The sequence below is a fragment of the Chiloscyllium plagiosum genome, chromosome 14, assembly GCF_004010195.1.
Source record: "Chiloscyllium plagiosum isolate BGI_BamShark_2017 chromosome 14, ASM401019v2, whole genome shotgun sequence".
Classification (NCBI taxonomy): Eukaryota; Metazoa; Chordata; class Chondrichthyes; order Orectolobiformes; family Hemiscylliidae; genus Chiloscyllium; species Chiloscyllium plagiosum.
The window spans coordinates 37,029,626-37,056,510 of NC_057723.1; the positions used below are offsets into that span (position 1 = coordinate 37,029,626).

The 26,885-nt window shown below is 38.2% G+C and overlaps 1 protein-coding gene and 1 long non-coding RNA gene across 4 annotated transcripts in view; one reads left to right on the forward strand and one right to left on the reverse strand.

Annotated features, from left to right (window-relative positions):
- clk4a (CDC-like kinase 4a) lies at positions 1-19,742 on the reverse strand. Of its 3 annotated transcripts, XM_043703585.1 has the most exons (13): positions 19,641-19,742; positions 14,702-14,862; positions 14,370-14,622; positions 13,137-13,224; positions 12,560-12,626; positions 10,267-10,377; positions 8,832-8,998; positions 7,142-7,236; positions 6,912-7,041; positions 6,754-6,836; positions 6,187-6,266; positions 3,440-3,530; positions 1-480 (listed from the first exon to the last, which is right to left on the reverse strand). In XM_043703585.1, exons 2-13 carry the CDS (start codon positions 14,860-14,862, stop codon positions 352-354), a joined length of 1,455 nt encoding a protein of 484 aa, XP_043559520.1. In that variant the 5' UTR covers positions 19,641-19,742; the 3' UTR covers positions 1-351. The 3 variants fall into 3 exon arrangements, with proteins under 3 accessions (XP_043559520.1, XP_043559523.1, XP_043559521.1); XM_043703588.1 differs by lacking the exons at positions 13,137-13,224; positions 14,370-14,622; positions 19,641-19,742 and having other exon boundaries at positions 14,702-14,794; XM_043703586.1 differs by lacking the exons at positions 13,137-13,224; positions 14,702-14,862; positions 19,641-19,742 and having other exon boundaries at positions 14,370-14,478.
- An 86-nt stretch (positions 19,743-19,828) lies between these two features.
- The window catches only part of LOC122556641, a 54,577-nt gene continuing 47,520 nt past the window's right edge, over positions 19,829-26,885 (forward strand). Inside the window, exons 1-2 of the long non-coding RNA XR_006313591.1 lie at positions 19,829-19,912; positions 24,283-24,446. This is a non-coding gene — a long non-coding RNA (uncharacterized LOC122556641). The remainder of the gene's footprint in view (positions 19,913-24,282; positions 24,447-26,885) is intronic.

The window sequence follows — 26,885 nt, forward strand, 5'->3', positions numbered from 1 at the left end:
TTTGAATACAATAAAATCACAACTTTATTGCACAAAATCAATGTTTACATTACAAGTTGAGGTAGTATAATACAAAAATCAGTTTTAGAAAACATTTTTAAACTTTTCAAGAATTGTATCATTGTAAAGCAATAGTGGTTCAAAAATTAGCACATGCCCACATGACAACACCAAAAAATGGTATTTTAGTAAACTACCACATAATATGGACATAATTTTAAATACACTTAAATTTCAAAACTTATGATTTGAATTCAGACTGACACAGTCTAGTTATTCTCCTATGGAGAACTTGGAATTAATTTACATGTTGTACAAAATAGTTCATTTTGTAAGCTGTGGTCTCAATTCTCACTGTGAAAAGAATGGATGCTGCAATGCTTGATCTAGTCGTATCCTTTTTGAAGGTTCATACGTCATCATCTTTTCAATTAAGTCAAAGAGTTCCTGATGTTCAGAGACCTGAGAAGTCATATAATCCTGAAAATAAACCACAGAAGTAGAATGTCAACAAAATTTTCACTCAGCCAGCCTATTCCCCAAGTGATGAATGGTGCTGTCAACAGGGGCCTGAAACAGCATTTAATCAACAATAACCTACGTACTAGTTCTCCATATAGTATTTCCAGAGCCACTCAGCTACTGACTTCATTACATCCACGTCCAACATGGATAAGAGTACCGAATTCAGCATTCACTTACAAGGGAAATTAGAAAACTCACATTAAACGAGGAAGTAGGAGTGCAGGTTAGCAATGTGGCAGATGCTTACCAGGCAATAACGGGGAGGGACAGAACAGATAAATGTTAATGCAAGAAATAATTTTTAAAAAGTAGGGAAATTTACAAATGGAACAAATTTAAAAGCTTTATATCTAAATGCATGAAGCATTCGAAACAAAGTGGATGAACTAACTGCGCAGATAGATTTAAAGAACTGGTACAATATAATTGGGATTATGGAGACAAGGCTGCAGCATGTCCAGGGATGGGAACGGAATGTCCTAGGGCATTCAGTATTTAGGATGGATAGGCAAAAAAGGAAAAGTTGGTAGAGGGGCATAGCTGGTTAAAAAGGAAATTAGTACAGTGAGAAAGAACATTAGCTCTGACAACATGAGTGTCTGTTTGGGTTGAGTTAAGGAATAACAAGGGACAAAAAAAAACATTAGTGGGTGTCATATAAACCTCCAAACTGCAGTGGTGTTGATCAGGAAATTAGAGATGCAGGTGATAATGGAATGCCAGTGATCATGCATGATTTTAATCTGCACATAGATTGGGCAAATCAAATTAGCCACAATGCCATAGAGGAGGAATTCTTGAAGTGCATACGGAAAGGTTTGCTTGACCGAGGAACTGACTAGAGAGTAAGCCACCTTAGACTGGGTACTGTGTAATGAGGAGGAAATCATTGCTAAAGCAGCTGTGTAAGACTTCTTGGGGATAACAACCATAACATGATAGAATTTTTTAAAAATCAGAATGGAGAGTGAGATAGTTGATTCGGAGACTAGAGTGCTGAATCTTAATAAGGGAACCTACAAAGATGAGGCATGAGTTGGCCTTGATAGTTTGGGAGAGTTACTTAAAGGGATGACAGTGATAGGCAATGGCATAGATTCAACGCATGAAGGAATTGCAACAAATGTTTATTCCTATCCGGCTCAAAAGCAAAATGGGAAGAGGGCTAATCCCTGGATTACAAAGAAAATTAGAGATAGTATCCGATCCAAGGAAGCAGCATACAGATTGCCCAAGAAAAACAACAGCTCAGAATTGGGAGCTTAAAATTCAGCAAAGAAGGACCAAGGGATTAAGAATGGAAAAATATACTATGAAAATAAGCTTTCAGGGAACATAAAGACTGACACTAAGAATTTCTACAGGTACATGAGTGACTGTAAATTTGGAAAGGGGAGTGTGCAGCAGGACCTGGGTGCACTTGCGCACCAGTCACAAAGTAGGTATGTAGGTGCAACAGGTGGTAAAAAAGGCAAATGGTATGTCACCTTGTGTTGCGAGAGGTCAAGTACAAGAGCAGGAATGTGTTATTGCAGCTATATGAGTTCTTGGTGAGGCCATACCTAGAACGTAGCGTGCAGTTTTGGTCTCCTTTTCTGAGAAAGGATACTCTTGCTCTTGAGGGGATGCAGCAAAGGTTTACTAGGCTGATTCCAGGGATGGCAGGAGAGACTGACCAGGTTTGGATCGTTTTCACTGGTGTTCAGACAATGGGGGGTGGGGGGGGGAAGTGGGGTAAAATTCTAAGTAGTCCAGAGAGGGTAGATGCAGGGAGGATGTTCCCAATGGTAGGTGCATCGAGAACCAAGGGTCACAGTCTGAGGATTCAGGGTGAACTATTTAGGATGGAGATGAGGAGACATTTCTTGGCCCCGATGGTGGTGGGCCCATGGAATTCATTGCGACAGGTAGGAGTTGATGCCAAAACACTGAATTTATTCATGGGGCAGCTAGATTTAACATTTGAGGCAAATGTTATGAAAAGAAAGGAGGTTTAGGCTATTGGGTTGGATGATCAGCCATGATCGTGATGAATGGTAGAGCAGATCTGAAGGGCCGAATGGTCACCTCCTGCTTCTATGTTTCTACGAATTCTACATGAGATGAGCGTAGCATTTGTTTGTTTGTTTGTGGCACCAGACAAACCAAGTAAAATCTGATGTCCATGCAGAAGAGGGAATACTCTACTGGGTGGAGTCACACCTAGCACAAAACATGGTTGTGGCTGTTGCAGGTCAGTTATCTCAATTCTGGAACATCACTGTAGAACCACTGGCAACGTAGAATAGTGCCCTCAGCCCAAACCATCTTCAGCTGCTTCCATGACCTAAACTCAATCTTAAGTTCAGGAGCGGGGATGTTTATATGTAACTGCAGGTCACTACCCTTTGCAATCCCTCATATACTGAAGTAGCGTGTAATCAAACACCACAAAGCCTGAATAGAATTCAGGGTTGGGCTATTAAATAGCAAGAAACATGAGCGACAGGTGTTCATGTAAACAGAGCATTACACTCGACTGGTACTGCTTTCAACCTCACCTTCATTTCCTTCACCCCTGGCAGTGACAACAGTAAACAGTGACATAATACACCACGACCACATGGCAACTCCTTTGAAAAACACAATATCTAGACGTACAATGGCAGGAAACACACATGGACATTATCACTGGCAAGTTCCCTCAGAGTGACAGGCCGTTGGAGTTGGAAGCATAATTACTGTTCTCAGAGTCACTGGGTCAAACTTCAGCAGCACAGAGTGTACCGACATTACAGTGATTATAGGTGCTAAAATTAGCTCACCAAGATCAAGTTTTCAAGAGCAATTAGGGAAAGGCAACAAATACTCGTCTTTCCAACATACGCTCATTTACCATGAATGAAATAAAGTAGAGTGTCATTAATATTCTTACCTTCAAAGGTTTGCAACGTTTCCTAATGTATCTACCAGCAGAGCTGTTTTCATCCCAATCTAATCGCTCATGATGAAAATACTTGCTTTTGCTGAGAACATGATGATATCAGTACATCACTCAATGTTGCACATGAAAGCATGTATGGCTAATATATTACAAGTTCATAAATAGTGAAATAAATGACACAAAAGTTTTAACACTTCTAACCAAATCCAAATGTGAATTTGGTTATCACACAGCATATCAACATTTAGCAAAATGTGATTATGTATATTTAGTTAAAAGTACTGCATCAGAAAAATGAAATTTTGATTTCTGGCAAGCTGACACACTGCCAAGCAAACTAAGAAATATCCAGAGATATTTGTTCATTTCCCCAAACCAAAAGAAGCTAGATTTACATCGCAGTCATATCTTAAAGATACTAGTATCATACCACTGGGTACATTTGGAAATCTGTTACTCTGGGTGGGAGTACCTCATTATAAATTCCCAGCTGCCAGCAATATCAAACCTCTGAAATTCTTTAATGATCTATCTCAGACTAATGTAAGCCATCTGCAAGCGTAAACTTACAAGATCCAGTGTTCTGCTGAAAGGTGTCAGATTTAAGTCTTTAACTTATTACTTTAACCTCAATGTCGATTCTCCTGCTCCTTGGATGTTGCCTGACCTGCTGTGCTTTTCCAACACCACACACTCGACTCTGATCTCCAGCATCTGCAGTCCTCACTTTCTCCTAACCTTATAACCAGTTTGTCTCTTCAGATATTGTCTTACCTGCTAGCCCTGACTTTTTTTTTTAAAACTAAAGGAGGGTAGGACGAAAGATACTGTTTATATTAACAAAAGGAAAAGAATATTTCAGATAAACCTGAAATCGTTAAAAAAAAGTGTTAGCATTACATGCACCTTGCTATGATCCTGGTTTGAGACTGCTAGTTGGTGTCACTGGGAACCAATACGTTTTAGAAAAACAGTTTAAGATCTTAGGCATTAAGTGAATAAACTCATATGATTCCAGTTTTGAATGCACAACTTCTGGATACAACTTGGAGTAAAGCAATCTATGATACATACACAACAAACTAATATTCAGGACAACAAGGCATGGAGTTACAAAAACTGTGGTCAAACGGCCTTCAGACAGACTGCACTTTAAACAGCCAATGTGACTAATACAGATCCCATGGATACATAATGACACTAAGAGTCAACAAATCTCATGAAAACAGTTTCCTGAAAAGGTATTTCGAATCTTCCCTTCTGAATATGTGGCTTTGGAAAATAGTCTCTGACTCCAACTGCCTCAATCACTGCTCACGTCTTGGTACCTCAAAATCTTCCGCAACTTAATTCTCCAGAACTTCTGACACAGCTCCCAATTATAGCTTTTATATAATGACTAGCTTCACCAAGACTTTTTTAAAATACTAATTTTTCTCAGCTATATCAAGAAAATACTGCTGCTTCTTCATGCCGCACGAGCGCGCAGAATGAATTCCCTGGAACACACTTGCTAAAAACATGGAGCCTGCTTCCTGGAACGCTTTCTGCTGACAGCTACCTGTTTCAGCACTCTCCCAGCTCTTACCTGCAACTAACATTTCGAGCTTTGCTCACCTCCACGATAACATAGCGTCTAAAAGGGTACTTAAATTCATCTTTAGGATTTGCTGAATACCTTTGAGCTAACTTAACTCCTGCTGGATTGGCACTACCACAAAGTTAACAGACATCACATCTCCAATAAGTGACCCATTTACCGCTTTTATAGCTCTACCTTTTTTCAATTCTGATTCTATTAAACAGACCTGGAGTAACCATTTGAAGCGCCATTAATTTCAGAAATGCTGCCCAGCATTTTAGTTACCTTGCTGTCCTAAATGCTAACCTTTAAAAAGGTAGAATTTTTTAAAAGAATGAATGATCATGATGCTACAAATAAATTGTCATATTACACTTTTAGACAGCTAAACTGGATATTCCAACACACAATCGAGGGAGGAAATAACTGCATGCGCAAACCTATAAAATCACGACATAGTAGCAGAAATAGGCCATTCAGCCCATAAAGTCTGTTCCTCCAGTTATTGATATCATAGCTGAACTGATAAACCTCAACTCCATTTTCTTACCTTTCCCCATAACCCTAGATTCCTTTACTGATAAACCTCAACCATCTCCAATCCATCATCAGTATCAAGATTTAGGTTATACATTTATCAAAAGAATAATTGATGGTGGCTTCGTGACTGTTTCAGTTGTTGAGTTACCCTGGGCTGATATCAGGGACATGGCTTCAAAGTCCATCACATCAGAAGGTAGAATTTAATTTCACAGCTAACCTTAGTAATGATGACAAGCTAGAAACTGACCACCATCTAATTCACTAACGCCTTAGGGAAAGAATTCTGCCATCCTTACCTTGTCTGCTTTACTTGCCTTATCTTAGCAAGTCACTTTTTTCTTAAAATTCATTCACAGGCCAGCATTTATTAAACATTTCTAATTGAGAGAGGGCAGTTAGGCACATGTAGGCTAGACCAGGTAAGAACAGCAGTTTCCTTCCCAAAAGAACATTAATGAACCAGACGGGCTGCTTCTGACAATTGACGTTGGTTTCAGAACATTACCTGGGTCTCTAAATTAATAGTCTTAGCAATGATACCACTAGGCCATTACCACCCCTCTCACCTGAGTTAGAGGGAAATCATTGATGAAAGAATTAAAAACTAACTTACCGTGTTCTAATAATCATACTGGTTGGAATGGGTCCAAGCACTCTTTCCATCATAGCAAGATGTTCCCTGCTATCATGGGTCTGAACAAGAGAAACAAAAAAAAAGAGTAAAATGTCACCCCTTTGACAAGTGTTACAAGGAGGTGATGAAAGCAAGAGCCAAACTCTAAGATGGATAACTATGCAATTTAACAACTTTGAGGGGGGGGTGGAATGAATTTTAAGCATACTAGTATAGGGCAATGGACACAGGCAGAATGAAAACTAGTCAAATTCAGAAACCAACATACTTAAGAGCAAGAAAAACTGGACATTACTCTACATGATCAGTGTGACATTACCTCAAATAGATTGGAAATTGACTAGTCTAAGAAATTTGGAGTTACAGATTCAAATTTGCTTCAGATGGGCTTTCCAAGGAAGGCTGTGAATATCACATTCAGAAGAAAAAACTATTCCAACACTTTAGCTACAGAAAATATATTACCCAGGCAGATGAAGACACTACATAACCAATCAACATATTCTCAACAACTCTTGAAAGATACACAGAAATATTAGTCCTTACCTGAAAGAGTGTCAAACCAAGGTAATATTCAATTAGTATACATCCTATACTCCATACATCACATGGATGTGACCATCCCAATTCTGAAAAAAATACAAGTAATATTTAAAGCCAGTTCATAACATATTTAGCAAAAGCAAATAATTCTCTTTACTAACCTAATATAACTTCAGGGGCTCTGTAATGTCTTGTAGATACGACAGTACTGTGGTGCTCATCATCAAATGTGGCACTGCCAAGATCAACAATTTTGACGTCTGCATTGAGCACTGTTCTATCGTCATGTTTCTAGAAAACAAATTAATTTACACAATTAATTAACAGCCTATTCAGTTGTGAAGGGACTTTTGTAAATTAAATCAGGTTTATTAGAAAGGAGCAACCTTACCGTTTTACTATTGTACTCTATGCTATATTCAGAATTCACAAACAGTATATTTTCAGGCTTGAGGTCTGTGTGAGTAAGCTTGTTCTGATGCAAAACTGATGAGAGAGAATAAACTATTATCCAAACATATTTGCATTGAGAATTGAGTCAAGCAGCAGCCTTAACAGGCTACACTCCAATAAAAATAATAACAGAGCCCTTCCAATTAAGGGATCAAAGGAGAATCAGACAGAATAGTGACAGCTTAGAAGGAAAATATAAATGGGAAGAGACACAAAGTGTACAAGACTGGCAGGTAACAACATGGATAGGAAAGTATTGTAAAGACATCTAGAGGAACCTTGATATTCCGAGGGACACAGGCGTACAGTATTTTGTTTGGTTAATTGGATTCCGGATAACATTGTTTAGCCAAGCATTGGGACCAAACAATCTTATATTTGGATAATTCAATGCAGGATAATTGAGGTTCCGCTGTATATAGTAAACAGGTATTGCACTTTAAAGGACTAATTAAAGATCAGGAAAAGGATCCAAGTATGCAGATAGGTGTGGCTGAGGTGATGCTGCGAAGATGCTGCTATTAATGTCACAACAAAAGGGATATCAAAATAGTGGCTGGATGAAAAATTGCTTAAAAAAAGACCCATAAGGTGAAACGGCATCATACTTGGAAGGATGCACCCAAGAATGATGACAGAACTGCAGTTAATCATTACGTTCACTTTGGATACAAGTCTGGTACCAAAAAGCTGCAAATCCTACACCCATTTTTGAATAAAAGCATAAAGACATAGTCTACAATTGTGTACCAGTCAGCTTTACCTCAGTAGTGGGAAAGCACTGGTGGAAAACCATTCAGACAAAGTTAACACTTGGTTAAGGGTAGATTCATTAGGAAAAAAAATCATGGATCTGTAAAACAAATACTAATTTTTCATGAACTGGATTGATTTTCTTGATGACGGTTCATCAGTTGGTGTGTATGTGCACTTACAAACGATGCTCGATAGTGATCACACAGTGCTGTTGGTCTGGAAACAATCATAGGCCAGACTAGATAAGGAATACAGATTTAGTTCCATAACAGACACCAGTCAATCGGATAGGTTCTAACAACAACTCATGATTGTTGCAGTCACCAGAATATAGATTAATCAATTGAATTTAAATTCTACCAGCTACTATGCTGCAATTTTCACCCATATCCCCACAGCATTAATGTGGTTTCTGGAGTACTAGTCCTGTGACATAACCAGTACAGATCATTCTGCTATAATTTATGTTTCATTAATGTGAACGAGCTATAACATGATTGACGAATTATGGACATTTGGATAACACAAACTTTCTTCTGAACGGATATAGCAATTTTATATTAGCGATCTTCCACAGCGCAATTGCTACAGTGAAAGGATGCAGAGGAACGCAACTGTTGCTTTAGAGCAGAATGACCTGTACAGCAGTGTGCCCTCCATAAGACTACCGATGCAAATAATTGATCTTATGCATATTACAGCAAACTGTACTCGGTAACTAAGTTTGTTAACAGTAAGAGTGGGCATTCTATTCGAGGCACAACCAATCGATACCATTCAATGTAAATTTGCCATATATTTAAGATAGACAACAATATATACGCCATTATTTCAAATATTTCACTAATTTTTAAATATTTAACGATACTCACAGTTCAGGGCATCACAAATTTGATAAGCCATGTGTCTGATATGATGCATTGGAAATGGCATAAAATTATTTTCCTTTAAGAAGTCATAGGTACTGAGTCCCAGGAGTTCGAAACCAATACAAGTATGCCCATGATGATCGAACGAATCCAGAATTTGTACACACCCACTGCAAATTAGAATTGTTTATATTACCACAATTTTGTAAAGCAGCCATATCATAACACAACAATGTAGCATATGATTCATGAAATAACGTTCTAGTAAAAAAAGAACAAAATTAATTCAGTTTTGAGTGGCAGACTCTAAGATGTATTTTCCCACAAACTGAAACTGGTATGAATTCCAGATTGCTAAGCAAAGTAAGATGTGCAGAGAGGATAAAAGCCCTATGGCCAGACGATAATATAATAATGTAGGTGATTCCGATGTCCTTTTTCAAGTAAAAAGCATGGAAACTATAGTGCAATGATCCTTCCTTCCTTTGCTGTCCAACAAAGAATGAATAATGGCAGGATTGTTTTCAATGTAGAAGAGCATTTTTTAACCATGAAGTTTCCTAAGAATGGATGTAGGATCTATGTCTACACAGAAACTGCCTGCTTTAAGCAGAATAACCATGGAAGCCTGTGTCCTAGCTTCAACTTTAGCAAAATGGTAGTGTCTCTACCTGCCAGAAGGTAGGTTCAAGGCCTACCTCCTCCAGTGAAGTATATCATCATCTCAGCAGGTAAATTAGAAAAGATCTAGATTGATGAATCTCTGTTGGGTTGCTGCTCCCATTCACTATCCAAAACAATACTCATATTCCAGGTGCAAATGAAAAATGTTCAGAAGCACAGCAAAAACCAGCTGTTGAACATATAATCTGAAACTCTTGTTTTAAACAGTCAAAGAAAACTTTCAAAACAGAGGACGGCATGTCTCATCAAATCTAATTTATTTAAAACATGCTAATTGTGGGAAATTCACAATTCTAATTTATTTCACTTTTTGCTCTATAATGAAAGAAATCTGAATACTCTTAACATAAAACTAAGTTATCGTATTTATATGCAATTACAAAAGGTGAAAAAATTGCATACCCACATAAGTCAAAACTTGCATCATTTGAAAGGCAGCTGGGAAAGAGCAGGTAGGTTTAAATGACTACAGGTAATAAATAGAGAGCAAACCAGCACTTTCAGTAACAAGAGATATTCATTAATGGGCTTGATTAATTGTTAACTACAACATTCCTTCTCTGATGGTCAAAATACTGGAACTCATTCCCAGCAAGACTAAGTACAGTACACCTCCACCAAACAAATTACAATGGGTAAAAAGTGGTTCAAAATCAAGGGACATTAGATATTACATTTCCAGAGATACACATTCCATGGAAGAAAGTTGAAAATTTAAGGGATGAAACCCCAAGGCTTATTTCAAAATACTCACCAAGCACTGGCACCCTTGTTCTTCAGTTCTTCAAGCACACGTATTTCAGAATGAGCTGCTTCACGGTACCTAGCAATATTCTTTATGATCTTCATTGCAACATATTCTCCCCTGAAGAACAGTAATATCGTTTAAAATGTTGATCTACTGTGCAATAATTTAGTTGGTTAACACAAATGATTTGAGTGACTCATAGCTTATATAAAGAATAAAAATGATTGAATCTTAACTATGGCTTGCTTTATACGGCCCCTAATCAGGAAGCCAATATTACTGCAGAAAAATAAAGTCAAACCATAAACATTTCCCTCAATCTTTTTCAAGCTAAGATCATTCCATTGTTAAATCATGAAGCTACTTTCATAAAGAATTACATTTACAAAGTCCTTTTCCATTACATCAGTTTTGCATATGATATTTTAAACATATTAAGATTGTGAGTGGGAGAAAAATGCAGAAGGATTGGCTTAGATGCTGCGCTCATTTGAAACTCAGTGCTTAATCAACCTGTCAGACAGATAGCTGGGGCATGAACAGAGATAGGGACACTACCAGTGTGCCACAAGACCCATTAAGTGAAAAAAATACAGATTTTCAACAAAACATGTTTTGTTAATAGAGAATGGAGTAGCAAGACTGGAAATAGTAGACAGAGGAAAAAATTGTATCGTACAAATCAATTAAGTTACAGTTCTACCAAAGGCAAAAAGGATCGCCAATTTCTACACACCAATGGCCCTACAAACAATTAATAAAGCAGCTTTTGTTAAAAAAAATGGTTTTAGTTTCAAGGATAATATGGTTGCAAAATCTATGGTTCTTTAAACAGTGCCACTGTATCTTAGGTCACTCAGGAGACTACAGTCTCAAAACTGGTCATACCACCATATCAAATTGAAGACTTTCCACTTTAAACATCTGCTTGCAGATTTTGGAATAGGCTCATATAAATTTAAATATTGATATTGCTTCAGACCATGAACTATCATGCATCAATGAAACTAATAAATGTTTAGCAAAACTTAAGTCATTTCAGTTCTTTAATAAAGAGAGAACAAGTTAACTAATACGAAAATAAACCCATTTACTTCTGCACACATTATTGCTTTTAAATATAACAAGGAGTAATACTTGCTATCAAGAAATTTTTTAAAAAATGATGCTTCAGATTATGGATGATTTCATTTTACGATTATGGAAATGAGTCGAGAAACTGGAAATATTAAACCAATTTGGAAAACGAGCATTATTTATGCTCAGACTGTGGACTCCACCCAAAGTAGAAACTACAAAATAATATCGTCTCCTTTCACATAAACATCCAAATTAAGACCTCCCATTTTACACACACAATCCTGTTCTTACAACAAGTAGAGCTGAAAAAGAGAACAGGATGATATGGTATATCTGGATTTTAAAAAGGTAGCATGCTGTTGCAGCAAGTAATGAAGAAAGCAAATTGATTTTGGGCATTTAATGCTAGGGGGTCAGAGTTTACAAATAGAGGTGTCTTATTTAAACTGTACACCTGTAGTTCTGTCTTGAACTGGAGGACAATTACAGAATAAGACGACATTCATTTAAAATTCAGATACAAAGAAATTTTTCTCCTGGATGGTAATGAATGCCTGGATTTCTCTACCCCAGAGATTGGTTAAACCTAAACCATGAAGAATTTAAAAGTTAGATAGATTTTTTTGAAATAACAAGGAGCTAATGAATTTACTGAGCTGGCACAATAGAGAAATTGAGGTCTGAGCTAAATCATCCACAATCTTACTGGGCAGGCTTGAAGGGGCCAAATGGCCCACTCCTATTTCTTATTATTTTATTTGACTGTAACATTTTTTTCTCCATTCATGTTGATTTGCATATTCCTATGATCCGAATTTTTCATTTACTGACATTCCCATTGCTTGTTTATTGATTATACGCACCTGTTTATCTATAAATTAATTCATTATCACTCTCTATTCACTTTAGTATGTACCACACAGCTCATTGATTCACTTGCATCCAGGCAAATATGCATTCATCAGTGTAATGCCTTCACTGTTAAGTGAGTCAAAATAAATTTCTTTTTGCTTTTTAAGATTGCTTGCTCATTGCGTTTGTATGAGGTCAAAAAGAGTCCCTCCTGTTCTTCAACAAATCCCTACAGTGGCTTCTGATATCTACTGTTTCAGTTACTTGGGGAACAGACTAAACCTTTAAGATCCAAGATACAATACCACTAATGAGCAACTTATATAAAGGGAAATAAGTAGATCAAGATATTGGCAAAATTACTTACTTTTTAAGATCGAAGCATTCTACCACCTTTCCAAAAGCTCCTTCTCCTAGGCTACAAATTATTTCATCTGAATAGAAAGAAAAACTCTTTAAGAACTTGCACACACACAAAAAATAACTTATTTCCGTATAATTACATAAATCTCAAAAGATTGACACATCCTAAATGACTAAGACTTAAATGTAAGCGGTTTTATACTAAAATAGGGCCATGTTTAAAATATTTACTCAAAGGGCTTTCCTGATGCTAAGATCCTATACAATAAACTCTCAAAATAAATAACCCATGATTCAATTAAGTGGAAACATCACCACCCCACCATTCACCAAAAGCTAGAGAAACCTTATTTTCAAGGTTTCCTCAACTATGTGTTTTCTGCACAAGATTAACAAGCTAACAATGCTGTAAGATGGTATACTTTTTAAATTACATGTATGCCTTCAAACACAAAAACTCATTTTAGAATAGTGACCCAACCACCCCCTCCACATTATGTCCTCCTCCCTCCCTCCCGTTATGTTCCCAATCTATGGCTTTAAAGTGTTCTGTAATAAGTTGTTACAAAAATATTCTATACATCTTGCTTTCAGTTTGTCTCCAGTGTGATATACCAGGTGACCCTCCTCATCATCCTCAACATTGGTTCTCCTGTGGCGGTGGCTCTTCTGCACACGATAAGCAGTCAGCAACATCATCCAGCCATTGAAAAAGGATAGTATTTCGGAACAGAACACACCATTCCCCAGCAGAGGATTCAGGTATTCATATACACGCCAATCCACGAAAGGCCACGGTAGGTTGACGGGTGCAAATTCAAATTCAATCCCCAGAAATTCACATGGCACACAGTGTATGTTACAGAAGAAAAACATGGCAAGGAACAGATTTTAAGATAAGATGCTTCTTTAAATTTTCAAAGCAACAAATGCATCAATACAAAATTCACCAAATCAAAGATAATAAAAGACATCAAGATTCAAAGCATGTTGGGAATTATAAATAAAATATGGAAAAAGCGCATTCTGAGGGGTCAAAGATGTTGCATATCTTTGAAGGCAATATATTGTTGGAACCAGGGTATTTATGAACAAAGGAGGAAATGAAAAAGTTAACAACTGCAGGGCAAATTATGTTCTCTCTAACATGATCAGACACACTCAGGAATGAAAACATAGGTAAGGTGAATATTGGATTTTCAAAAACAAGGAGTCAATGGTCATGTTGGAAATCAGTTTTAACAGTCTGCAAGGCTAGCCAACAGAACTGTAACTGAAGTATGTGGAAAGTAACATTTTTGAGCAGTGCGGAGGCAGAATGGTGGCATTCAACAGATTGCCAGATTATATCAACACAGCAGTTATGATCCATGGATCATTAACACCGGTCGAACCATTGATTAGATAAACCCTTCTCAGAATGATTGGCATGACATGAAAACTATCAAGATAAAATGTGCTATGTTAACGGTCCAAGTACACTTTATAAGCTGTTACTTTACCCTGAGGGAATTCTATTAATAAAACAAATTCAGCAAATCATTGGTAATGGTCTTCAAAAATCTGGACTTTTCTAACATTAACATGATTATCAAGATACTGCCAACAATAACTGTATGCATGAATCTATACATTATCTGTGACACCACTTCTAAAAGTTAAACAAAATACTTTCTGGAGTGCCCACCTGAAGTTGACTGCTTAGATTTTAACATGTTTGGTATGCCTGCCCTATCCCAAAAAATGCCTAGACTATTTAAAAAACAAGTATTAAATACCCCAAATCTGTCAATTTCAAATAAATTTGTTCTTACCGAGTGTGAATGATTACTTGAACCAGAGTGATGTTTTTTAGGCCTATGCCTTTCACGGCTACTTTTTTGACTCCTTCCACTATCAGGTTTCCCTGACTTGCTGTAATTTTGATGACTATAGTAGTTGCGCTGGTGTCGACATTCTCTGTTGTGACAGCCATTTCTATATTCCATTTTGTACCCATCTCTGTATTCATGCTTTCCGTCATGGCAATCCATGTGCTCATTAACAGATTTTGTTTCCAAGTAATGGCTATAAAAAAAACTTACTAAATTACCAATCTTAACTATTGCTGTATGGGGTTCACATCTTATACATTTGCTTTACTCACCTTTCTGAAGGCTTTGAGTGATGATAGCGCCTTCGCCGTTTATTTTCTCTTTCACTGCTATGGGAACGTTTTTTGCGTTTATGACTGCTGTAATAATCTCGGTGGTCCCAACTCTCTCCACTGCTCCAATCACAGCTTCGTGTACACTTCAAATGAGGCATCTATTAAATGTATATTGTCGCCGTCAATTTTATCAATCTTGGGACGAATATATCTCTAGACGCAACATTATGCCTCACAGCATGTACAAGAGTCAAAATAATTATATCTATCAAAGTAATTTTTCATTTTAAATACTTATTACCTTAAAATTAGTTACAACTTATAAATATGGATATTTTTGTCAACTTTGCTTGGTCATAATTCTCAACAAAAAGCACGAAATATCAAAACTTGCCTTTTCATCACCCAGTATAAACTCACTCATCCTGATTTCATTTCATTTGCCAGCTTTCAAATTGAAACAGATCATTCAAAATTCTCATCGTAATTCTGACAACACTCACCATTTCAGACGTGAAAGCCTATCCATTCATGTGAAATCTTAGTTGGATTACTGAAATGCTCTCCCGACCATTCTTCCAATCACATGCCCTGCCTCACTCCATAAACATTTAAAATGCCATATGCTGTTGCAGTCAACTTATCACCCTCTTTGCTGATGTACTGAGTTCCCAATAGCTCCAATTTAAAACTGTGAATTGTTCAAATACTCCAGTCATATTGTACATGCCTTAAGAATGCATTCCTCCAACACCAGAGTGACTTTCTGACACGCTAACCTCATGCTCTTAAATTCCCTAACACTTTTCACCAAAAGGTTCTAGAGGATGCTGCAGAAAACATTAGTCAATTCACACTGATTAGGCCAGTTAGCAAGGTGGTCTCATTAACTCTTAAATACGAACATGATAAAAATCTATGTAGAAAATAGGAAATGTTGCATTTATAAAGCACCTTTACTATACAGTGAGATACTTCTGAATTAGTTTTTTTTAAATGGAAAAAGACTATTTCTTAACTTTTTGCATATACACAAGTACTACAATAGGTCTATAGTCTTTGCAGATAGAAAAACGAACATTGGAATTTGACATTTCCAGCAGTTGCAAACAAAGGCATTTTCCACTCATGTGAAAGTTTTGTCTTGTACTTTTGCCAGAAAGACCTTAGATGATGTTCTTTCTACTGCTGAAGTATAGTCTCTTTAATAGCAGACAGAGTTACACACAGCAAACACCCACATACATCAGGGCGGTTATGGCCTGTTCAGTGACAGCGACTGAGAGAATATATTTTGATTAGGGCATCAGGGATAACTGCTCTCATCTCTAATAGTGCCATGGGATAATTTACACCAAAGGATCAAGCCTCAGCTTCAGTCACATTTAAAAAGGTGAAATTGTCAACACGGAATACCTTCAGTATTACTCTTCCATTCTGAAGTAAACTTTGAAGCGACTTCAGAGGAATTATCTCAACTGTCTGCATTCAACAGCTGTCCCTGAACTGCAATTTTCATAATCTAACTTATTCACGGATTGGTCCTTTCACTGAAAGTGTTTGATTTAAGAGAGAGACAGCAAGGATCTTTTAACAGTTTGTATGTTGGGCACTAGTGCAGTCCAAAAGTTGAAACTTGGCATCACCTTGCTCCTAAAGGTGCTCCATTCTGAAGATCATAAATTCATCTTTAAGAAGCCATAAACAAAAAAATCAGAAATCACTGGAGAAACTTAGCATGTATGAAGGGAAAACAGTCTCAATGTTTTGAGTTCAGTGACCCTTCTTCAGAACCCAAAATCATGGTTAACACATTCGTACTGTACTGAAGGCACATTGATCTTGCTAAGCTGCCATGCAAGTAGCTCCCAAGGCAAACAAAATGGAGTCCACAAAAGTAAAATGCTGCCTTTATTTCAGACTTTGTGGATAGCGCAGGAATGTGTTAAGTGAATGATCAGCCATTATGCAGAATGGTAAAGCATGCTCATACTGAATGGCCCACTTCTGCTCCCATGTTCCAATCAGTCAAGTACCTCAGTGCTGAGTCCATTTTGTCAAAAATTAGTTTTGATTAAACTTCAAGAACATCAAACTGCATATTGAAGGATTTTTGGTCCCACAGTCAGCAAAAATGCTGTTCACATCAACGTAATTTTGTTGCCTTTAAAACTTTTTGTATTGAGTTATGGGACATGGAAGTTGCTGACTGGTCAGCATTTACTGCCCATCCCCAGTTGTCCTTGAGTTAGTGCTTAACTGCCTTTTTGGACTGTTGCAGTTCAAGTGCTGAATGTTGATCCACGATGGCCTTATGGAGGGACTTCCAGGAATTTGACACAGTGACAGTAAAAGAACAGAAAGATATTTCCAAGTAGGGATGGTGAGTGGCTTGGAGGGAAATGCTCCTGTCTTATCTTTCTAAATGAAAGTTGTCATGGGTTTGGTAGGTGCTCTCTAAGGATCATTTATGAATTTCTGCAGTGCATCCTGTATATACTGCTACTGAGCATTGGTACAGGGGGTAGTGGATTTTTAAAAAAATCATTTGTGGGATGTTAGCATCACTTGCTGGCCAGCATTTATTGCCTATGCCTAGTTACCATTGAAGCTTGTGGATATTTTGCCAATCAACTGGCTGCTTTGTCCCGGATCGTGTCAAGCTCCTTCAGTGTTGAGTGACATCCACTCAGACAAGTGAGAAATTCACAGTATTTCAAGCCTCTGTCCTACTCTTTTAGCTACTGTGTTTATATGGAGTCCATTCGTTGATAGTAGGGGACTCAGTGATGTTAATGCTATTGAATGTCAATGGGTGTGGTTAGATTGTCTCCTATTGGAGATGGTCATTGCCTTGACATTTGTGACAAATTACTTGCCACCTATCAGCTCAAACCTGGATATTGTCCACACTTTGTTGCATTTAAACACAGACTGATTCAGTTTGAAGTGTTGTGAATGGTGAACATTGTGCAAATGTCAAACATTCACACTTCTTACCTTATGATCAAGGTCAGTGTGAAGCAGATTAAGATGGTTGGGCCTTGGCATATGACTCTAACCAGTGGAGAGTTTGCTCTCCAATATCAGTCTTGCTCGGGCTCCTTGATGCCACATTTGGTTGAATGCAGCCTTAATTCCAAGGGTTGCCACTCTCACCACATGTCTGGAATTCAGCTGTTTTGACCATGATTGAACTAAGGCTGCCTTTGGGTCAAGAGCTAAGTGGTTCTAGTGGAATCCAAACTGTACATCACTGAACAGGTGACTGCTGACCAGGTGTGCTTAATAGCACTTTTGATGACAGCTTCCATCACTTTACTGAATGAACAGTAAACTAATGTGGTATTAATTGGCCAAGTTGGATTTGTCCTTTTCTGTACTGTTGGGTAGATGGAGCAGCAAGTTCTGGAGCACAATTGCTGGAATTCAGTCAAAGTCCAGAGCTTATGGTGTATCCAGTGTCTGCAATGTCAGCTGGCCACCGGGTTTCCTCTGTAGTGATTTACTCCAACCATAAAATGGCAGCTATTGTGCATCTCTTATGTTGCGACATGATATGGCCGACAATCAAAATAGCTGACAGCACCACCTACAGGAATAAAGAATTTCCCCACACAACTGAATAAGAGTAGGTTTTAAGCTGTGGGTTGAAAAGATATTTTCGATCCACATACTCCAAAGTATGGCAACAGTGGCCTGACAACAGTGAGACACATTAAAAAGCTTGTGTTCTTTTAATGGGCATGCACCCCCTACTCTCTGAACCTGGTACAACTACAATCTACAGAAATATGTCGTTACCTCCCCACCCTGGCAAGCACCGCACTAATCGGCATTCTCTTCTCTCTCCTCCCCACTGACTAATACTGAATGCGCCCAGCACTACAATCCTCCAAAGCTTTAGTCAGTAGCCACGAAGTCTGCGACATTAAAATCAGGCTACTTCCGGAACAGGTCTGGGACAAGGTATTTACACTATGTGGGCATTACTATTCCGTAACACAAACATGCATAACATCTGCGTTCCAATGGCTGACGTTTCATAATTTTAGAATAACCACGTATACAACATTAACGCAATCAAGTGATAAAACATGCTAGCTTTCCCCGGATAAAAAAACCATAACGAATTGCAAACAAAAGCTCTGGATAGTACTCGAATCAAAATCTGGAGTATGTTGATCAGACAATGATATTTGGAAATGTACCAAAAGGTGAAATTCAGACCTTTCGGCAGCAAAGGAGGGAGGTATAACAAACAATTTTAATGCTCTCGATATTATTCTTGAATCTTTCTTATTTCCCACGGGAGGCAACAAGCCGTACTGACTGTTTGCCTTCATGCCCCATTGGTTGCCTGATCCACCATGAACGGTGTTATTTAGGTTCCAAAAGCAGTGAAGCCACTTAAACAGCGACTGCCAAAAGACTCAGACAAAAACAAGGTCCAAACGGACCATTTATCGGTCTATAAGCAGCCATCGGGGAAAATGAACATAAACGAAATCAAACACGCACAGGGAAAATAGCAACTAGACAAAAGAAATTAAGTCAACTGACGCGGAAAATATTTTCTTGGAATTTTTTTGCAGCAGGGCGAGCGCCGGTCGCCATTTTGTTGGTGTGTTTACGACAAAGGTCTCCGACTTTTAAAATAAAATTCCACAATCAAACATGACCCGTGAATCACAGAATTAAGAGGATATCTTGACGGTAAAAATCCTCCCTGCACACCGAGGTTTCAGCGTAATGCCAACCATCAGCCGAGTTTATCAGAATAAACACAGGCAGGAAACGGCGTCGAGTGAAACACTGGAAAACACAGCCGCCGACATATTTTTCAAAAAAAAAGCATTCATAATTTAAACATAATGAACTCTGCTAAAAGTGGATCATTGGGCGATAATTCTACCGAAAGCACAGTTGTTCTTACCTCGACACGTCTCGAAATCGCATCAACTAAACAGACAAAGTGAAAAACTCAGCTCCAACACAAAATGGCGGACCGAGCTGCAGCAACAATGGGTGCTGACGCCAGCCCTTGGCGCATTTCCGGTCACGGGGGAGGAGGGGCTCGGGTTGGGGAAGCTTCTCTGTTAAACCTAGGCCACTATCCAGTTAGAGAATTCAGGATGTTACACAATCTTCGTCCAACCACTTAGTGTGAACAACTCCCTGCAACTGTTTCTGAATGTTTCTTAAATGGTGACGCATTTTCTTTTTCTTGATTCTTAGTGAACAATAAGTTTCTGTAGTCAAGTCTAATGTTGTCTTTTGACCAGTTTTACAATTACTCTGTTCTGTCCATGAAGTGCAGGACTATGAAGTAATATTCTGGCTATTTATGAACTTTATCATTACTGCAACCTCTTTTAATGCCCTTCCATCTTCCCTTCATCTCTCCCTCCAGGCCAACTTAACTTCCCAAGCCACATCCATATAGTTCTGCACTTTCAAGAATCCAACTGTCAAGCCTTCATATATCAGTTTTTTGTTAGCTACTGAATCTCACCCTTACCTACACTGTTGAAACATAAGTCTGCATTAACAAAGACAATTTACATTTACATAACCGCTTTGGCATAATTAATCACACTTCATAAGAGCATTTTAAAACAAAATTTGAAACCATACCGTATAAGTAGATAAGAAAGATTACCAAAAGTTTCACTAATAAGGTCGCTTGTAGGTAGCATCTTAAAGGAGAAAAATAAGGGAGTGAAGCAGAAAGTTAAGGAAGAAAATTCCAGAATTTAGAGCAACTGAAAACATTACCACAAATATTGGTGTGATTACAATTATCAAGAAGGTCCCAAGAACCAAAGAGTATGGTCTAATGGTAAGATGCTTGGTAATGTAGATGACCAGAGAGATCTCTGTGTCCATGTACAGTACATAGAATCCCTCAAAGTTCCCATCCAGGTTGATAAGGCTGTTAAGAAGGTATGTGGTGTGTTAGCTTTTATTGGTAGGAGGGATCGAGTTTCGGAACCGTGAGATAATGCTACAGCTGTACAAAACTCTGGTGCAGCCGCACTTAGAGTATTGCATACAGTTCTAGTCACCGTATGAAAGGAAGGATATGGAAGCTTTGGAAAGGGTTCAGATGAGATTTACTGGGATGTTGCCTGGTAAGGTTATCTCAGATTACAACAGGATCTTGATCAGATGGGCCAATGGGCTGAGAAGTGGCAGATGGAGTTTAATTTAGATAAATGCGAGGTGCTGTATTTTGGGAAAGCAAATCTTATACACTTAATGGTAAGGTCCTAGGTGCTGAACAAAGAGATCTTGGAGTGCAAGTTCATAGCTTCTTGAAAGTTGAGTTGCAGGTAGATAGGATAGTGAAGAAGGCATTTGGTATGCTTTCCTTTAGAGTATTGAGTACAGGGGTTGGGAGGTCATGTTGCGGCTGTGCAGGACTTAGGTTAGACCACTGTTGGAATATTGCTTGCAATTCTGGTCTCCTTCCTATCGGAAGGATGTTGTGAAACTTGAAAGGGTTCAGAAAAGATTTGCCAGGGTTGGAGGATTTGTGCTATAGAGAGAGGTTGAATAGGCTGGGTCTGTTTTCGCTGGAGCTCTGAGGCTGAGAGGTGACCTTTTAGGAGATTACAAAATTATGAGGGGCATGGATAGGATAAATAGACAAAGTCTTTTCCTTGGGTTGGGGGAGTCCAGAACTAGAGGGCGAGAGGGGAAAGATATAAAAGAGACTAAAGAGCAACTTTTTAACACAGGATGGTACGTGTATGGAATGAACTGCCAGAGGAAGTGTTGGAGGCTGGTACAATTCCAACTTTTAAAAGGCATTTGGATAGGTATATGAATAGAAAGGGTTTGGAGGGATATGGGCCAAGTGCTGGCAGGTGGGACTAGATTGGGTTGGAATATCTGGTCGGCATGGACGGGTTGGACCGAAAAGTCTGTTTCCATGCTGTACATCTCTGACTCTGACTCTGACTCTGAGTACTGATATCTCAGAGGGTTGTGAGTTGTAGATTACAGAGATAAGGAGCATTGAGGCTGGGATGAATTTCAAACCAGGGTGATAATTTTAAAGTTCAGGGATGTAGCTTAGGTCATAGAGGCTATTGCTTGCAAGTTAGGACATGGGCACCAGAGCTAAACCATTCACATCCCTCATTTCTAGATGAACAAAATCAATGTGGCTCCTACCTCCACATCTGCCTCTTTTAAAAGCTGAGGATGCAGGTCATTGTGTCCATGCAATTTGCCACATTGCATGTTCCATTCTTGCTGCCATCAATGATAATGTCTCTTGAGTTAGACCATAATAAAATCATAACATATGGGAGCAGATTTAGACCATTTGGCTCATCAAGTTTGCTCTGCCATTTGATCATGACTGATATGTTTCTTAACCCCATTCTCCTGCCTTCTCACTGTAACCTTTGATCCCCTTTCCATAACCTTTTCTAAAAATGGAATTGATTGCAGTGATATAGTGATATAGTAGTTTGCCTTCCATCTATTTGCTAATCTTTAACTTTACCTTATTATGTAATGAAACTGTGTTATATTGTTTACATCTCAAAGTATTTGCCTTCTGCAATGGAACAATTGTGTTCTTTGAAAAGTAATCTCCAGAAGTATAAATCTTTCAATTTAAGTTACTCAGTTCTACTGTTATCTTCTTTATAAATCGTTACATCATTGTTTTTGGGAATTACATCTGATTCTTCTGTAACTGATGAAGATAGTAGGATTTCCATGCCATTTAATGCTATTGGCTAGCACAGCAGAAGATCGAGGGATGCTAGAATATAGAATGAATGAAATAGTGAAACCATGTGGAATAAAAGTGTAATAATGATGAAAGTATGAAGATCGAAAGGAATAATAGCACAAAAGCAAATGTCAAGATGGAGAACAGCTGGAACAGATACCACAACTTAAGTACCTGGCAAACATCCTGTCAGATGATGTTACTGCCATAAATAAATCAGAGTTAGAATAGTAAAAGGAAAGAATGCATTCTCCAAACATTAAAAAAAAGCAAAAGAATACAGAGTTTATGAAAATAATTATCAAGACTGATTTGGAGTGTCTTGCTGTGAGGGGCTAAAACTTAGACATCCAAAGACTAGATAATTTTGAAATGTAATTCTGGAGAAGGATAAAGAAGGCCATTTGGAGCAATGGAAGAGCAATGAAGAAGTTCTCAGGATTGGGAGGAGGAAAGATCATTTGTTAACATATGAAGAAAGGCAAACAAGGTTGTATGGAGTTGAGAGTGTGGTGCTAAAAAAGTCCAGCAGCTCAGGCAGCATCCAAGAAGCAGGAGAGTCGACGTTTCGGACAAAAGCCCTTCATTAGGAATTCCTGATGAAGGGTTTTTGCCCGAAATGTCAACTCTCATGCTCCTCGGATGCTGTTTGACCTGCTGTGCTTTTCCAGCACCACACTCTCAACTCTAATTTCCATCATCTGCAGTCCTTACTTTCACCCTGTAGAATATTCAAGGTCTGTTCTGGAGTACTGTTCTAGTTCTGGACACTGTGTTATTGGAAGGATATTATTAAGCTGGAGAGGATTCAGAAGAGATTTACCAGAATGTTGCGGGGAATGGAGGGTGTGATTATAAGGAGAGGCTAGATTAGCTGGGACTTTTTCCACTGGAGAGTAGGAGGTTGAAAGGTGACCTTAGAGAGTTTTATAAAATAATGAGAGAGATAGATAAAGTGATTGGCTGGTGCCTTTTCCCTAGGGTGGAGGATTTCAAGAGTAGGGGAGCATATTTTTGAAGTGAGAGGAAAAAGATATAAATATATAAATGAGGGGCAATTTTTTTACACAGAAATGGTTCATGTGAGGAATGAATTTCCAGAGGAAGTGGCGGATGTGGGTATAGTGACAATGTTCAAAAGACATTTGGATAAGTACATGAATAAGTGTTTGGAGAGATATGGGTTAAGCGCAGGCAGGTGGGTTTAGTTTGAGATTATAAACGGCATGGACTGGGTTGGACTAAAGTGTATGATTCTGACTTGCTGAATAAGATGATTAAAAGCTGATTACAGCAGGGATCAAAATATTTTTTTTCAAAGGCTGTTTTTGAGATTTTCTTCAAGAGCTACTTCTTGTTTTCCCGGACTAATCCCCTTGATTTTCAGCTGTTCCTTTTTCCATTCTCATTATTCTATTATTAGGTGATGCAGTCATATAGATTCACCTTCTGCATTTGTTTTCAAAATTTTCAGAGTTTAATTCTTTACTTAGATAAGTCAATACAAATATCACATGGAAAGATAGCAGCTCATCCAATCTCAAGCTACAGGTTAATCAATTCAAAATAGTATGTCAACCACGTGTCAATGTCATAAAGACATGTCCTGTTGTCCGTATGAATTTCCTTTAAGTAGCTGGTATTGTCTTCTTGAATACAACTGTGTGGTTTGCTATGCTATTTTGGAGTGCAATTAAGAGTCAACCACATTGAAGAGAGTCTGGAGTCACATATAGGCCTGACCATGTGCTATCCTTGTTCTGTCTCTTCTATGGACAGGGTTTACTTTTCTGTCATTAGTTATGCCTGTCATATATTTTCACAGGCTTGTATTGGGCGTCTAATGCTGAATTTGCTCAATGCCCCAGTGTATTTGAATCCTGGATTAGAGTAATATGGGCCAAAAGTGAAAAAGAGATTGATGACAACTTAAAACTGAAAATGGAAATCTCTTCGAAGCAACAGAAGAGGAAACTGCAAGACTGCGAGGTGTGTAAAAATGTCCTTAATTTCTGCAGTGTAATTTCTTTATTTAAATTGATTTCCTTAATTTCTCCTTTCTTACTATACATTATCTCCCAATTAATTCCAGAATGAAGCAAAAATCCCTGTATTAATACTGAAGTAACAAATCTGCTGCTTGCAAATAAATTTGTTGCCCAACCTTAAATTAATTAAAAATGATGAGTTCAAACTCAGGTGGGATCCTGTTTCAGATCTCTTGCATTTTAACTTCTGAAATGATCCCACCCCACCCATTTTTGAGAATGCCCACTCAAAAATGCCTTGTAAAAGAGGTGTACAACTCACTCAGTTTGCACACCATCTGGTGGAAACTTTATATAATGACATCCAAACAGAAGCTTTCTGCTTTTAACTCCGTGAAAGCGTTTTATGGTCTGCACGAAACTTCATCTTGCAATGCAAAGAGTTCTCCTTGACCGAGTATTGCAAACTGACACATTGCTTAGGGATGCACTAAAGCTTGGGGCAACTGCCTCAAACGTGCAAGTGGCGGGAGTTTGTTAGCTTTGAATCCCTCGCAGAATGTAGTGGAATGGAAATAGTTTCTTGTCATATTTGGTAAATGCTCCAATTTTGCAATTGGATGGAGGTAAGGATGCAATCTTCCAATGCTCATTTATTAATTTCAATTGGAGAATTCATCTACACTTTTGAATTTACGTACCATTCTTCTATGAACACTTTTTCAACATGATTGTTCCTCTGATGATTGAATGATGGAAAAGTTGTGAACATTGTAAGTCTGACCTTAGGAAAGAATTAGAAAGAGTTAAAATAACTTAAAGTGTACATTGAGAAAAGAATGTTCCGCTTCTTGAGCCAGTTAGAAACATAAAGTCTTGTACATCTTATCTTCACATGAATTCCAATCCACCCCTCATCTTCTCAAGGACAATCAAGCCAGACACCTAAATGCAGCCTTACATCATTACATCTCTATTGATCCAGAAGATTATCAATGAAGACAGCATGACTAATATATTGTAAACATTTTTTTTTGCTGGAGAAGAATCCATTTTACCTCCAGAGAGTGAGGTGAAAGCCACAGTGTTTGTAAATGGGATAAAGTGGAGAGTATATCTCAATTACATTGTAGAAGTACGATTGGAGTGTGACTTGTCCAAAACAACAGAGTTGTTAAAAAATTACCCATGAATGGGTGGACTTTCTTCTGGGAAATGATTTGATTGGGATAGTTGGTAAAGCTTTACCTACAATCACAGAAAGTCAGAATAAGGTTACAGAGATAGAAAAATTACAAGAAAATATCATTGAAGAGGAGGGGGAATGGCGTTTTTGATAAGGGATAACATAATGGCTATACTTAGGGAGGATATTCCTGGGAATACATCCAGGAAAGTTATTTGGGTGGAACTGAGAAATAAGAAAGGGATGATCACCTTATTGGGATTGTACTATGGACACCTGAATTGTCAGCGAGAAATTGAGGAACAAATTTGTAAGGAGATGTCAGTTATCTGTAAGAATAATAGGGTGGTTATGGTAGGGGATTTTAACTTTCCAAACATAGACTGGGACTGCCATATTGTTAAGGGTTTAGATGGAGAGGAATTTGTTAAGTGTGTACAGGAAAATTTTCTGATTTAGTATGTGGATGTACCTAGTAGAGAAGGTGCAAAAGTTGACCTCCTCTTTTCAAATAAGGCAGGGCAAGTGACTGAGGTGTCAGTACAGGAGCACTTTGGGGCCAGGGACCATAATTCTATTAGTTTTAAAATAGTGATGGAAAAGGATGGACAAGATCTAAAAGTTAAAGTTCTAAATTGGTGGAAGGCCAATTTTGATAGTATTGGGCAAGAACTTTCAAAAGTTGATTGAGGGAAGGTGTTTGCTGGTAAAGGGACAGCTGGAAAATGGGAAGTCTTCAAAACTGAGATAATGAGAGTCCAGAAACACTCTATTCCTGTTAGGGTAAAAGGCAAGGCTGGTAGGAGTAGGGGATGTTGGATGACTAGAGAAATTCAGGTTTTGATGAAGAAAAGAAGAAAGTGTATGCCAGATATAGACAGCAGAGATTGAGTGAATCCGTAGAAGAGTATAAAGGCAGTAGAAGTATACTTAAGAGGGAAATCAGGAGGGCAAATAGGGTTAAGGAGAATCTAAAGGGATTTTATAAATACATAAATGCCAAAAGGGTAACTAGAGAGAAAATAGGGCTTCTCAAAGATCATCGAGGTGAAAGTGAGGACTGCAGATGCTGGAGATCAGAGCTGAAAATGTGTTGCTGGAAAAGCGCAGCAGGTCAGGCAGCATCCAAGGAACAGGAGAATCGACGTTTCGGGCATAAGCCCTTCTTCAGGAATGAGGAAAGTGTGTCCAGCAGGCTAAGTTAAAAGGTAGGGAGGAGGGACTTGGGGGAGGGGCGTTGGAAATGCGATAGGT

Coding starts and splice junctions, on each gene's coding strand:
- clk4a (XM_043703585.1), bottom strand. CDS start 14,862: ATGCCTCATTTGAAGTGTACACGAAGCTGTGATTGGAGCAGTGGAGAG. Junction 10,378..12,559: donor GAATGCTTCGATCTTAAAAA/GTAAGTAATTTT, acceptor ACTGTTCTTCAG/GGGAGAATATGTTGCAATGA. Junction 6,837..6,911: donor AGCCCCTGAAGTTATATTAG/GTTAGTAAAGAG, acceptor TATTTTTTTCAG/AATTGGGATGGTCACATCCA.